Source organism: Pimephales promelas, chromosome 24 (assembly GCF_988280905.1).
Source record: "Pimephales promelas chromosome 24, fPimPro1.hap1.1, whole genome shotgun sequence".
Lineage (NCBI taxonomy): Eukaryota > Metazoa > Chordata > Actinopteri > Cypriniformes > Leuciscidae > Pimephales > Pimephales promelas.
In genome coordinates this window covers 28,027,690-28,043,343 of record NC_142792.1, presented here as the reverse complement: position 1 = coordinate 28,043,343, position 15,654 = coordinate 28,027,690, and the positions used below count along the sequence as shown (strand labels likewise).

At 38.4% G+C, this 15,654-nt stretch overlaps 1 protein-coding gene across 1 annotated transcript in view; it reads left to right on the top strand.

The window, feature by feature from the left end:
* The window catches only part of LOC148969332 (NACHT, LRR and PYD domains-containing protein 3-like), a 43,313-nt gene that overhangs the window by 2,811 nt on the left and 24,848 nt on the right, over window positions 1-15,654 (top strand). Inside the window, exons 3-6 of the mRNA XM_089126980.1 lie at window positions 7,035-7,079; window positions 7,165-7,287; window positions 7,560-7,607; window positions 7,998-9,795. Coding sequence (XP_088983106.1) covers window positions 7,055-7,079; window positions 7,165-7,287; window positions 7,560-7,607; window positions 7,998-9,795 — 1,994 coding nt within the window. The 5' untranslated portion in view covers window positions 7,035-7,054. The remainder of the gene's footprint in view (window positions 1-7,034; window positions 7,080-7,164; window positions 7,288-7,559; window positions 7,608-7,997; window positions 9,796-15,654) is intronic.

Sequence of the window (15,654 nt, the reverse complement as noted above, 5' to 3'; positions counted from 1 at the left end):
GTATTCATCTGTTTCACCTGTTTTCACCCCATTTAGCTTCATTCATCTGTGTATTTAGTTCTCCCTCCTTCAGTCTGTCTTTGTCGGTCAATGTTTCATGTTACCCGGTATTACCCTGTCTTCCTGCCTGAATCTGTATTTAGTTATTAATAAATCGGTGTATTGGAGCTTCGTGGACTCAGCCTGTTCTTCTGCCTGCACCCACACCCCGTGACATTGGCAAGCACTGAGTGATGATCCAAGTGAAGTTTTATTGGTAGTACAATCCAAAGTCGTAGTCCATTAAACAGGCAGAAGATCACCACACAGAAAATCAGTCCAATCAAACAGTTCCAGAGGGCAAGACAGAAACGAGAAAACCAGGACACGGGCAGATTTCAGAAACCAGGAACACACTCAAAAAAATGGCACATTGGTTGAACATGATTTAATCGTGGACAGTGGTTCCACGTGATTACACCACATTATCTTAACAACAATGGATGATGTTCAACCAGCCATAGGCGGAAATCGCGGGGGGGTCGGGGGGGTCAGGACCCCCCCTATCTGAGGGTTGTCCCCCCCCAAAAAAAACATTAAAATATGTGTATTGTAAATAATGTAATGATATGTTCTTAAAATAATTAAGAAATAAAATAACACAAATGCAAACGGGGCAATATCGAAAAAAGCTTTCTAAACATTTTGAGACCCCCCTCCCTTGCCTCACAGTGCATTGGTCCACTGCCTCCGTCCCTTTTACCTCAGACACACACATTCCGGTGGCGGGAGAGAAAAACATAGTTTTTGAGTAGTTGTGGAACTCCAGTAAAGGGGTCGCACACCGGACGAGAAGCGTCGCGTCGCGCAGCGCCACATCTTTACAATTCGAACACATTATTACGCGCCGTTCGGCGTCTGTCCGCGGCGCCCAGCGACGGCTCAGGACCGTGTTCAAAACCCTGCTGCGCCACAGAGCGCCATTTACATAGTTTTATATACAATTTAAATTATTTTTGTCTCAAATCGGTGCTGACGGATCCTGCCCTATGCTGCAATATGCATTTAGTTTTGCATTTATTTACAGAAATCAGCTGCTTGAATGACAATTGCTGGTGTTATTGGATTTTTCAGGTGAGATTCTCAATTCATTCAGTGAACGGATGCTCTGAGGTAAAGTTTTCAGACTGCAGACTCAGGAACGATTGTTTTAAATTGTACAGTACAATAATAACTTAGAACAGACATTATCTTCATGTCATTAAACATTACAATATTGCTGGCCATACACTGATGAGAAAGTCCGGGTGCGCTGTGCATTTAGATTGTAAAGCTTTCACTGTGATTTAGTTGGATTATATCATTTAATATAGTTAAAGTATGCGTCAATGAATGAAATGAAATCGCTGCGCTGCGTGAGGAGAGTATGTAAACAGATTCGCCGCTGGCTTAAACCAGAAAGAAATTTTAAGAAGTATAATGAAATGGTCTCCATGCTACACTAATAATAGTAGTAAGGCTTTCCTCTGTATTTTTTTTTTGCCTGTATTATTGGTGTCCCCTTCAAAATTTGCTCTTGAGAATGGTTATGTTTATTGTCCCCCCCAACATTTTGATGAAATTTTCGCCCCTGCAACCAGCTTGAAATATTTGTGTTCATTTAACATGAACAGATGACATTCACTAAACATGATTTAAACACTTATTTTTAACTTGAATTAATGATTTTTATTGAACTTCAATTAATCATGTTATCTTAAATGTATTCCTTGATGTTAAGCCGATATGTTTATATCACTTCCAAAGAATCCCATTTAGTCAAGTTACTACTATGTTATAAATTAATGAATATCACTCGTTTTCCACATAATTCAATGATGACTACAGAGGCAGCAAATATGTAATAAATTATTTTTACTAGGGAACAGCTTAAGCAGGTGTCACACTTTCAAAAACATTTCAAACACTTACAACACATTAAGCCAGAATTAAGCCAAAAAAAAATAATAATTTAAAATACTCTATGGATTTTTTAGCGGCCTCTAGCGGTGATGTTTCAGAATGCAACAAGAGTGCTCGTGTGCTTGTGCGTGCTCGATCTGAAGAGTGAGCATTCACTACCGGCCACACGGAGACTTTCAATGCACCGGCGAAAGCATCACTCAACATGCTGGAAACTAATGTAAACTCCCACTGCAGTTAATAGCCTACTTTTATCAGCTTGACGTTGAACTAATGCTCTGTGCTCGTACCATGATAATGTTACAATAAACTGCATTTAGCCGAAATGTGATGTTATCTAGCATAAGCCATTTCACTAACTATTCGTGTATCTTTCACAATCAGCAATGTCAACATAGGTGAATGTACAGTATAATATGATAACGAAAACGGTTATTGAACTAAACTGAACAGTTTCAGTGTATCAGTAAGATCGTAGGAAGTAACATTCCTGTACTGAACATGTCTGGAAATATGTATAAACAATATGATAGTAGTGGATGAGTGACGTTAGTTAGTAGATCTAGTAAATAAAATAAGTTACATCCTAAAGCACCGACTTTTTGTTATACTGGAACATTCTTTTGTATTCATTTCATGTTTCATGTAGTTTACCTGGCTGTTTCACTAGAGTTTACTAATATATGTTGTCGATGTTGATCCACGTTTTCGTCCGGAGTCGATCAGATTAACGTTTTGCCTGACGAGCTTCAGCAGATAAAACTTTTTTTTTTGTTTTTATATTTATGTGGAGTTTGTGTTGGAGTCTGTGTTGTGCTGGAGGCAGGACGTTTTGGGGGGTTATCAGACTCCATGTCGTCAGCTGAAGTGCCATTGGTCACATAGACTGTAGGATAGAGAGGCTCGGGAGCGCGCATGCACGTCACATCCGATGGATTACGCAGAAAATCCAACCTGGAGACCTCACATATAAATATGAATATTGGCCTTCAGAGGTTATAGCAAAACCTGAAAAGTGGATCAAAGTGTGATTACAACCCCTTCAAATGCAGGCAATAAAAAAAGGATTTATTTTATAAAAAAAGTTCCATATGTAAGCAATAAGGTACGAGAGGCTGTGCTGTATCGTGAATAAGTAATGGCTGAAGGGCGTTGTTAGGCACGACGCGAAGCGGAGTAACCGTTACTTATTCACGATACAGCACTTGCCTCGAGTACCTTATTGCTTTTATAAAACGGTTGCCACACAATATTGCAACTTTCATGTAGTTAAATCAATAAAAACATTCCTTCCGCTAGAAAAATATAGTCCCTGACTGTGAACAACAATGTTCCAATGTGTAATATGCAGGAAAGCTCAAATAAAAACAACAAACCATTCTCAAACTTTGTCTCATTCTTTTTATTTTTTTACAACACAAAATTTGTGAAATTTCCTTACAGAAATAGGCATAGCTTATCTCTCAGCAAACTAAAAAAAAAAAAAACACAAGGGCACATATTTTGATAGATAACAGTTAGGTCTTTAATCTAGTTATTAATTTAGTTGCTACCCAGCTAACAAAAAAAGGTCCCCAGAACGTCCCCTAAATGGCCTGTGCGAACGTCCCCGCGAACGTCCCCATGTGGAGTCCGCTTGATGTCCCGCGGACCTTCACGAGGACGTCCTCCGGACGTTCAAGAGGACGTTTACAGGACCACCAGTGGTCATTCGGGACGTTTAAGGGACTTTTGGGATACATATTTTGGCAGGTCGATACGGTCTGAAAAAATCTGTATCCCACTATAACTTTTGTCAGGAAACAAGAAATGTGTCCATATTCACTGCTGTTATTAGACATGATGTACAGTATTCACAAAATAAAACACTTGATGATAGGACATCATCTGTAGATTTTAGGGGGGATACATATTTTGGCAGGTCGAAAATACGGTCTGAAAAAATCTGTATCCCACTAAAACTTTTGTCAGGAAAAAAGAAATGTGTTCATATTCACTGCTGTTATTAGACATGATGTACAGTATTCACAAAATAAAACACTTGATGATAGGACATCATGTAATGACTCACGGAACACGGAGAATCCATTTGCAGCTTTATTAAACAATGTCGTACAGGCAGGGTCAAAACGAGGCAGACAGAGCAATGCAGGCAGAGCAATGGGATAATCCAGATAGCAGGCAGAGTTCGGGGCAGGCAGCAATAAACACAATCCAAAGACAGTCCAAGATCAGGCCAGGCAGATATCACTCGTAGAATAATCAAACAGTCCAAAGTCAAAACTAGAAACAGGGAATAAACGCTCAGAAATGATCACCGGGGCAAATCAAGACTTCGCGCTGGTGTGGTGTGTGAAGGTGGCTTTTATGGGTGTGTGCAAATGCAGTGCAGGTGTGAGACGCAATCAGTTCCAGGTATGAGGCATGATGGGAATTTGAGTTTAAAGCCAATGATCAATATTCCGGTGAAGGCTCCCTCTGGTGGCGGAGAGGAGGCGGAGCGGGAGCCTCCACTGTAACAGAGCCCCCCCCCTGCGAGCGGCTCCTGACGCGAGGAGGCAATTGTCGTCGGGGTCTTCCACGAGGTCGAGGGGCCGGTTTCTCCGGGTATGTCCTATGAAACTCTTCCGTGAGAGTGGGGTCCATTCGATATCCCTCGAATTGACCCAGGACTGTTCCTCCGGACCATACCCCTCCCAATCGACCAGATATTGGAGAACGTTACCCCGACGTCTGGAGTCCAGCAACTTGTGCACCTTGTACGCCTCCTCGCCGTCAACCAGAAAGGCAGGAGGACTCTGAGCAGTGGTCCCTCCCTCCGCTTCTCCCCTCGGACCACCAGCGGGTTTCAACAGAGAAACATGAAAAGTGGGAGAAATGCGGTAGTTAGCGGGCAGGTCTAAACGGAATGAAACAGGTGATATTTGCTTTATAATTTGGAAGGGACCAACATACCTGGGACTGAGCTTGTGACATGGAAGTCTGAGTTGAAGGTCTCTGGTTGAAAGCAATACCCATTGACCAGTCTGATATTCTGGAGCAGGACGGCGGTGACGATTGGCCTGTTGCTCTTGACGTCTTACAGCATGTCTTAGATGTGTGTGTGCCTGATCCCAGACCTCCTCACTCTTCCGTAGCCATTCTGTGACGGATGGAAGTTCTGTGGGTTCGCCAGACCAAGGGAAGAGAGGTGGTTGAAAACCGAGGATGCACTTGAAGGGTGTGATGCCGGTTGCTGGTTTGATCAAGGAGTTGAGTATATTTGGCCCAGAACAGGTATTTACTCCAATCCTCCTGATGTTGTTGACAGTAGGTTCGTAGAAAGCGAATAATATCCTGGTTGAGACGTTCAGTTTGTCCGTTAGACTGCGGATGGTACCCGGAAGTGAGACTAATGTTGACGTTTAGACAAAGGCAGTCCACACTCTGGACGTGAACTGAGGACCTCTGTCTGATTCAATGTCTTCCGGTAATCCGTAGAAACGGAACACTTGGTTGCACAGGAGTTTGGCGGTTTCGAACGCAGTGGGAAGCTTGGTGAGTGGAACTAATCGACAGGCTTTGGAAAATCTGTCTACGATGGAGAAGATGGTGGTGTAACCTTGAGAATTGGGGAGATCGATGATAAGTCGTGTTTCTTTAAAAAAAGTAACAGATGATCGGTTTACCTGAACTGAAGTGCAGCGATCTGTCACGTCACATTTAGGCTGTAAGTGCCAAAACGGTATTTTTTTGTCTGAATTGCGTAATAAAATGGACATAACCTGAGAGCTGATATTTGTTTCATCAACAGTAACCTGCTCTGTAGTCTGTCGGTCTCAGTGTCCTCTTTGCTCTGCGATTTTTCTTTGCATGAGAAAATGGATGTGTGGCACGAGAGGATGAAGGTAGAGCAAAACTCGAGAGCACGTAGATGTGAATTTGAGAACTTGAACAATAAATATTTGTACTTGTTCACTAAAATTTACACTCACAGCTCCAATGCGAAAACTTGTAAAATACAAATCTGAAGTTGAATGATGAAATTTGCACTTGAGGCAGGGGCAGATCTAGAAAACAAATCACGGGGTGGCAAGCTGGGTCAGGGATCATTTCTGGGGTGGTGAATGTTTATAACGGGGGTGCGCAAGTTTTGCTTGATCGCATGTGTAAACAAGCCTACATCATGTCCTCATACAGTGAAAAGCTGAAAACACCACGAGCGTCACGTTTGCTACGCTTCAGTGTGTGTGTAGTAGAGCCGCATTGAGTGCTCATTTCCAGAGACGCGCAGAACAACTGCAGTCTCTTTGAGCTTTAATATTCACAGACACTAGTCCATATCGAGATTTGATTCATTGTACAGCTCTACTTTTGATTTATTCATTCAAAACATGGCGTATACCTGAGTATCACGTAGACTACACCACAGGGCAGATGTATGTTTATGTCATTTCAGGTGTATTTTGTGAGTGTTATTTCATTCGAACTGTTTATGCAGTTTTAAGTTGTTTTCTTTCCAGAAGTACCACTACCGTATTATAGTTATTGGTGATGTTGCCTTATTTGCTTTGTTCTTTATTATTGCACACAATAAGAGGTCGACAAATTGTACTTTTATATTTCCTTTATTTTGGGGTGAACAATTTGCTGTGTGATCCAAAGATATACTGGCACTGTATTTTGTTTTATTGTGGGTCTTCTGCCCTATGAACAGTAAAAGAAACATAAACTCCTAACTAATTATAAGGAATAAATACAAACCCCACTTATATTTGTTGGTCCTTTGTCATTTTCATGCGGCCACATATCCTGAAGATTATCTACCTATAGGCCCATTGCAAATCTTACAGCAATATCTGTGCAAATATTCATGTTTTTATGCTGTTTCTATATTATTATGGAGATTTAATGTAAAGTATTACGATATCAAAATATATTTAAAACTTTACAGTTTATCGCGATTACCAAAAAAAATGACCAATAATAATAATAATAAGTATATTTTTAAATCGATTGATTGACAGCACTTATACTCTGCTCTTTTTTTGTGTTTTTGGGAAGTGTCTGATAACATACAATCCATTAAAGACATTTGTGTTCTTGTCCAACAGCTGTAAGTAAGTAAAGGACAATGGCTTCTGACAACAAAAAAGGAGGTAATAGTGATAAAAGAAAAATAATATCAGAAATGTTAAAGTTGTGATTTAAGCACTGTAATTAATCTCTCTTTCTGTATTCCAGTCCAGATGAGCAGCAGTGTTGATGTGAAAGCTGAAACAAGAGCAACTGTAAACGCTCCTGTACTCGCTGGAAACACCATTAGCACAGTGAACTTCAACTACAGCTCAAACACTGCGGGAAATGGTAATGTAGTGTATATAATAATGACCATAACACAATTTCTATAATAAAAATATAATATAATTATATAATATAGTAACAGGACTTTCTGAGGCACACTATTAACAATAATATATGAAATAATGCTTGCTGTGAATCCTATTCATAAGGAAGTTTAGTGTGTAGCCATATTGTTCAGAAATGCTGTAGGTACTTGTCACTTTATTCTTCTGTGTAGTTGTGTCTATTGTCTCTTTTCATTTGTTTAAATGTTCTCATTTTCTCTTTCCTCACAGAGCCACAAAAAACCTTGGCGAAGGAGAAAACAGAGAAACAATTAGAAGGTGCAACCATCATTTCTTCACTATAGAGGTCTTAAAGGATTTAGACATGTCGGATGTATTTTGAATTCAGAGAACTGTCAAAAACTTTTGATAAATTTGTGGGGCGTTTAATTCACATTTGTAGTTACAGTTAACTTTAGCCCTAACTGTAACCCAACCCTTGACCCAAAAGCTAACTCTAAGCCCTATAATCCTAAGCCTTCAGCAAACCCATAACTCAGCTCATTAGCAGTAAATGTGGGAATTGGCCCGAACAAAGTGTAGTCACAGTAAATCCATAGTCTTGTATTAAATTACAGCACATAGTAAAGGCACATAATAAAAAGTGTGGGCTAAAAATAAAACTCTTTTTGCCTGTAATTTAATTTGCTTACGGTATTTTTAAAACAGAGGATTTGCAAAAGTTTTTGCAAAAACACAAAACCAGCATGGAGAAGAAAGCTAAATGTATTTTTGAGGGCAACAGGAAAACTACAGCAGATCTCAAAGCGGTTTACACAGACCTGTTCATCACAGAGGGAGATATGGAAACGGTCAATCAGGAACATGAGGTTCTGAAGATTGATGATGCTTTCAAGAACAAACAAACACAGGACAAACCAATCAAATGCAATGATATTTTTACTGCATTGAAGAAAAACGATGAGAAAAAGATTGTGCTGACAAAGGGCGTCGCTGGCATTGGAAAAACTGTCTCTGTGCAGAAGTTCATCCTGGACTGGGCTGAAGGAAAAGCCAATCAGAATATAGACTGTGTGTTCCTGCTCCCATTCAGAGAGACTAATTTGATGAAAGATGAAGAGTTCAGTCTCCATAAGCTTCTGCTGGAATTTTATTCTGAACTGAAGGACCTGGAGGAATCAAAGTTATATAAGGGATGCAAGCTAGCATTTATATTTGATGGACTTGATGAGAGTCGGTTGCCTTTGGATTTTGAAAATAATAGATCATTAAACACCGTTGAGAAAGAGTCATCTGTAGACGTGCTGTTTACAAGTCTGGTCAAAGGGACTCTGCTTCCATCAGCTCTCGTCTGGGTCACCTCACGACCAGCAGCAGCCAATCAGATCCCTCCTGAGCATGTGGGTTTGTTCACAGAGGTGAGAGGATTCACTGACCCGCAGAAGGAGGAATACTTCAAAAAGAGATTCCCAGATGAGACTGTGTCCTCCAGAATCATCTCACACATTAAGACGTCTCGTACTCTCTACATCATGTGCCACATTCCCGTGTTCTGCTTGATCACGGCCAAAGTCCTTCACAATATTCTCATCAAGAACAATACAGAGAACATCAGCACAACACTCACTGAAATGTACATTCACTTCCTGAAGATACAGATGAGCATGAAGAGCCAGAAGTACGATAGAAAAACAGAAAGACAACAAACAAAGCTCTTACAGTCAAACAGAAACATTATATTAAAGTTGGCCAAGCTAGCATTTGAACAGCTGAAGGAGGAAAACGTTGTGTTCTATGAGGAAGATCTGGAAGAATGTGGTATTGATGTGAGTGAAGACTCTGAGTTCACAGGAATGATCGCTGAGATCTTTAAGGAGGAAGACGGACTTCATGAGTCAAAGATCTTCTGCTTTACACATCTGAGTGTCCAAGAGTTTCTTGCTGCAGTGCATGTGTTCCTCTGTTACCTGAACAAGAACATGCAGGAGCTGCAGTTCTTCTTTCATGAGCCTAAAGAGGATATCACATTACATGAGCTACTGCAAGAGGCTGTTGATCAAGCAATGTGGAGTGAGAGAGGACATCTGGACCTCTTCCTGCGGTTTCTGATGGGCATTTCACTGGAATCCAGTCAAAAACTGCTCAAAGGCCTGATCACAGACACTGAAGACAAGACAGACACTGAAGACACCACAGAGAGCATCAGACAAACAACTGAATACATTAAAGAAAAACTAGACTGGTACATCTCAGAGGAAGCTTCAGTCAACCTATTTTACTGCTTACTTGAGCTGAAAGATAATTCATTATATGATGAAATCCAGAGATACCTCGGTCCAGATGAAGATCCAGGAAGAAAACTCTCCTCTTCAATGTGCACAGTGCTGGTCTACACACTGCTGATTTCAGAGAAGGTGCTGGACGAGTTTGACCCAAAGAGGTTCACTTCATCATCAGCAGACTACGAGAGACTCATTCCAGCTGTGAGATGCTGCAGAAAAGCCCTGTGAGTAATTACACAATTTCACAACAATTAAAAGATAAAATACAGTTCAGTGAAATATCTTGTCAACTAAACATACTCAGGTTTTGCTTTCTCATTTGCTGATTCACTGTGTATGAAAAGGTGTCTCATAACTATGATGTCTTGCAGACACTTTCCCCTGTGTGTCCTGTAGTGTGAATGAACCAGTGACAAAATAATCAACAGAAAAAAATCAGGGTTCACACAATTTTGTGAAGTACTTTTTCAGTCATTAATATTTAAATAATACCTGCATATCCTCTAGAAAGTTTTATAGTTATCCTCATATAGTTTAAATCATTTTCATTCTTTTGAACTGTTTGTTTCAATTCACAGGTTTAAAATCACTGAAATAACGTCATAAAACCCACATAAACATTTGTTCACTGGACTTGAACAAAGTCCTCAATTTTCCTTATACAAGATTATTAACCCTAACCTTAATCATAATGAAAAATAACGATGCTTGGAAAGCGATATTTTCAGATAGTGTCGTCCTCTGGCGTTTCACATAAAGGAAGACGAGTGGCACAAAAGAATATTTCCAGAGATTTTCCAGTTGTTGTTTTTTATAAACTGTCACTTTCATAAAAAAATTAAAAATAATTAAAAACCTAAAAAAAAAACGTGTAGCCTCAGAATAAACAATAGTTTTAATGGCAAGGGCTTAGGCCGGAGACACACTGGCTGCGTGGCGAAAGCGTCTCGTAAGCGTGGCATGTCCGTTTTTATTTCGGCTCCCATGTTAACAGATTAGTAACCTGACTTCGTCATACTCATATTGCTGTCGGAATATGAGTCTGAAACTCCTCCGTATGGCTTTGATTATGAGACGTGTCTTAACCGAACCAGGAAAAAAACCAACTCTGCACTCAATTGGATAATCGGTAAACCTACAACCAATCAGAGCAACGCAGTAAGTCAGCTACTTTGCATGCAGTTGTCAACTACAGAACTTAATCAGGGTGGCTACAGGTATAACCAATTTAAATTTAAGACTTTTTAATACCACTTCTAAATTAAATTTAAGACCAAACTTACGATGGAAATATAAATTAAAACTGAAAATACACAGTAATATTTCCAAGTAAACACACTGTCTGTTCAAAAATATGGTGAAATGACAATAACCAATTGTCAATTGCGTACGTGGGGTCGCCTGTGGTGAAGTACAGTGGAGTGAAAAGAAATATAGTAGGCATTTTTATAAATGTCTTAAGCCTTGTATGTTTTAAATAATAAAGTATATTAATAAAGGCTTAGATTTAATTTACTAAAGGCATTTAACCAGTTTATTTATAGTGTACTGATAATAGTTTCATATAATTCGTTTGTTAATTAAACAAATAAAAATATAGAAAAAAAAAGACTGAGATATGTTTGGTTATTGTACCTTTTAATTAATAAATTAAAATTAATTTGCTATATTTCAGATCAATATATTTATTTTCCTTAATTTTAATTAACCCTAACTTTATTCTCATCATAAGAATTATAAATAATTGATTTCCATATAAAATAATACTACAAACACTTAAAAATAAACAGATTAGTGCCCTGTTTTGAGGACAAGAAATGAAAACCAATGCGATATGATGAATGTCCAAAAGATGGAACTCTGTAACGGCCACCTAGTGTTCAGTATTGTTCATGACATGTTGATATGCCTTTAAGATGACTTCTTCTATGGCGTTCGTTATTGTATGCGTGATGTTATGTGAGCGTGCACGCGCAGTGAGATTGAGAATGCTCGCGCAAAGAGGAAGATGACCGCTCTATCGCGGGTTTGTTTTATTATAATGCGTTTACTTCCACTTTGATTTGTAGCGTTTTACAGAGTGTTTTCTTTAACTTGTTAACATCCGCTCTTTCGACATGTATGTAAAGAGTGTGCTTAACTGAAAGAAAGCAACTATAAAAGGACTCGTGGAACTACCAGTTCGTTTGTACTGTCTTTCCTATTCTTCATCTGGGCAGACTTCAAACTCTGACAGACGTTACAACACACAGACAGGGGTTGGATAAATATGTTTTGCTTTTAAAACTGTGTTTTAATGCGAGTATAGGCCTACACAAATATAAGTAAACACTTTGCAGACTGAATGTTGTCCTGTATGAACAAAATGACGGATGTTTCATGTCTCCACTGTTCGATCGCACCCGCGTGTCTCTAAACACACACACAGGTTACGTTAGCTTGTAGAAAATATTCGACCTGGCTGAACGATTGCCTTTGCCTGCATCTTTGCGGTTACATGACAAACATATTTAAGACCTATCCAATCTGAATTTAAGACAATTTAATACTTTTTAAGGCCTTATTTTTAAGAAAATTGATTTTATGACTTTTTAATACTTTTTAATCATGTAGGAAGGACGGCAAAAATATCTTTCCGATCGACAAATGGCTTGATTGCAGTTCTCTGTTTGTCTATTAAAATGAATGCGCTGTTGATTTATTTTACAAAAGACGCGACAGCGGAATCTATACATCTCAATTCTCCAGCTACAGTCATCTTTGACAAGCGCTCTCTCAGCTGTCCATCATCGTATAAAGCCCGCCCTGGCAATTTGATTGGCCCGATCATTTTTTTACTGATCATAATTACTCCTCAATGACAATCGAGTCCAGACCGAACTTCCCGGCCAAAAAATTTTGTGGGCGGAGTTCGGGCTGGCATCCATACTAACAGATTAGAGGTGTGTTCGACATCGCCTGCGGCTGGATGCAACCGATCGGCGAGAACAGCCGCGTGCAGGCGGGGAGGAGCTATGGAAAGCCAAATGGTTCACATTTCGCCACTTTCCAAACGCGTTTCATTCTCAAAACGCCGGTGTTTACGGCGTTTAAGAAGAAAAGACGCCGCAAATTACGGCGTATTGTGGTACAAACGGCGTAAATTACGGCGTTTACAAAGCAAATTAGCCGTCATTTTCGCCGTTTTTTAATCCAGCCAATGACGCCGTTTCTGACGCCGCAGGCCATCCACAGTGCGCCGTCAATTGCGGCACTTCTGTCTGACAAAGACGGAGTAAAAAGCGGCGTTTTGTATAATATTATAATCAGCCCCACCCTTTTCTTCAAAGTTCAGCCCATCTAATGAAGTGACGTTTGGTGGAAAGACATATGTAGTAGATTGTCGATCTGAATAGCGATCCGTCTTTAAGGTTCTGTTTTTGGAATGTTATCCTGTCATATTTTTATTTCTTTGTTGGTGTAGGCTATCGCTTTGTAAAAAGCACGATAAAGGAAATTTCCTTTATCATATGTAGATATAGTATGATTTTAGCCTCTGTTTACATTCAGGTGTGTGAAATACATTAGATTACCCAACAAATTTAACATCTTGAGTAGGGCAGTGGTCTGCGTGCCAGCATACAGTGTCGTTTTGCTCTTAGTGACAGAGGTTCGACTCCCATGTCCGACTCTATTTTTATCTGCTTCGTTTCTTTTGTATTGGTCTGTTGAATGCCTCCTTTCTCCTAATAACGAGATCTTAATTTGTTAAAACGATTCGCATAATAACAAGATTGGGGGCTGCTATTTGTTTAAGCTTTTTGAACGTAGAAGTGTGATAGAGAAGTGATAGACTATAGGCTACATTTTATGTGGATGATAAAATGTGGATAAGGCATATTTTGTAGCCATGACACATGTCCTTATAAGGCCAATAAAATTGTAGTTTCAATGAGGCAAGCATCGCGGTGTTTCGGTTATGAGACGCGCTCCGGTTCCCCTGCGCGCCTCTGTCCTGATTATATTGTCTGTTATTTGCTTCTAATGTTTTAATCCAGTCAATTTGTTGATGCAACATTTATTAAAATGAAGATACAATTTATATCAAACGAAATTTACAAGCTTTCTACAAAACAAAACTTAATAAGTGGTCAAAATCATGTCTGACCCACTTCAAATATTTTCCGATATTGGGCAGCTTTTGAATTTAGATCCTATCTTACTCATCTCATGCGGTTCCCTTTTCATAGCCTACTCAACATAGATGAAATAATAAAAATAAGTAGCGTAATATTATTAAACACAAATGTGAAACGTAGCCTATGTTTATTTTATGTTTTTTTTTTACTTATATTTAAGCGTCGCCGCTCCGCTTTGCTCACATGCTATGTAGCACATGTGTGTGTGCATGTGCTGGAGGGGTGCCCATCCCTTTTTTGAATATCGTTATGATTATTGATCATTTTTAATAATTAGTTTTTTCATGCATATGTTGACATTGGTACTATTCGAGGTTTGACGCTTTAATAAAAAGGACTTTACTAAAATGATACAAAAAAAGGATGGATTTATAGCGTTTTGAAAAAATAAATTAAATTAACTTTTAATTTATCATTAACAATATTGTTGTTTGATTTAATTATCATTGTTCAAAATTTTCAGACTGAACCAATAAAACATTTCAACAGGATAATTTGAATATTCACAAAATGTGTGGGTCTAGGTAAAAAATAGTTTTCCTCAAAACTATTGAAATGGATTTATAGCGTTTTGGAAAAGAACTCATCATTTAAAAATATGTATTTTACATAGGCTATATATATATATATATATATATATATATATATATATATATATATATATATATATATATATATATATTAGCCTATATATAAGTTTTATTTTTGTTAATAGACTATCTTCATTACCTAGAGATAGGCCTAACAAAAAGTAGGCCTATAGTCAAAACACACATAGCCTAAGTTGTTTATTTTTTACAACATTGTGTTCTTATTTTGTTTAAATGTCAGTCTTCTTATTTATAAGAGAATAGGCTATCGAATTCAATAGAAAAATCTTAAAGATACATGCAGCCTACAATCTTGCATGTAAAGAATTGTCGCCTTATAAACAGTCATTTGTGTGGTGGAATAAGCAATAGAAATATATAGTATCTTAATTTAGACTTTATTACCATTTTATTAGTTAATTAACTAATAATGCTAAGTCAACTTTAATGTAAAGAGCTGGAAATTAATAAATAATGTCAAATATTAAATGTAGGATATTAATTAGAGTTGCTAGACTTAAGATTTTACTAGATTAGTCGTCATTAATTTAAGCAATTATCAATGGGTGCAGGCTATAGAACATTCCGCGCACAAGCGCATGGATAAAACTTGTCGCAAAACACCGGCAAAAGAAGGCTAAAATAAATGTCTTAAAAAAATAACAATGCATTTTAATTGTTTATTAATAAACTAGTCTTTTCTAAATCATTCAGTAGCCTGCAAACATCTCCATATCCGCTGTAATTGCGCCTTATTCGTGGACACATTTTTTATAATCTTTGTATGAAGACTATTTCGCATGATTGTGAGGATTATACACTGTTTTCCCGTTCATTTTTTAGACTCGCTCCAATTCACAGAGACCATGAATACTTGTAAAATATTTTATTTTACAAAAGCTCAAGTTATTTTACAAGTTTTCTTGTTGTGAGTTTACACAAATAAGTTGCGACTGATGTATTATTATTTTTAATAAATGATGGAGGTTTTAGGTTGTTTCCACTGTTGATAGGGAAATGTGAGTGATTGCATCGGCACCTCAAGTGCGCGCTCCATACTCCCTACAAATACTTAGAATAATAGCTAGCAGCGGGATGGGGATCGACGTCTCGTTCAAGCCTTAAAAAATAATATATGCCTAAAAATGCTCTGTGCTGCGTTTCCCAAAAGTATCGTTGATCGTAAAAGCGATAGTATGACTGATCTTAATATTATGGTCTGTTTCCCCAAAGCATCGTAACTTACTTGAAAATCTTCGTAGAACTACAAGTGCTCTGGAGTAATCGTAAATCCCCAAGTGCATCGTAAGAAGAC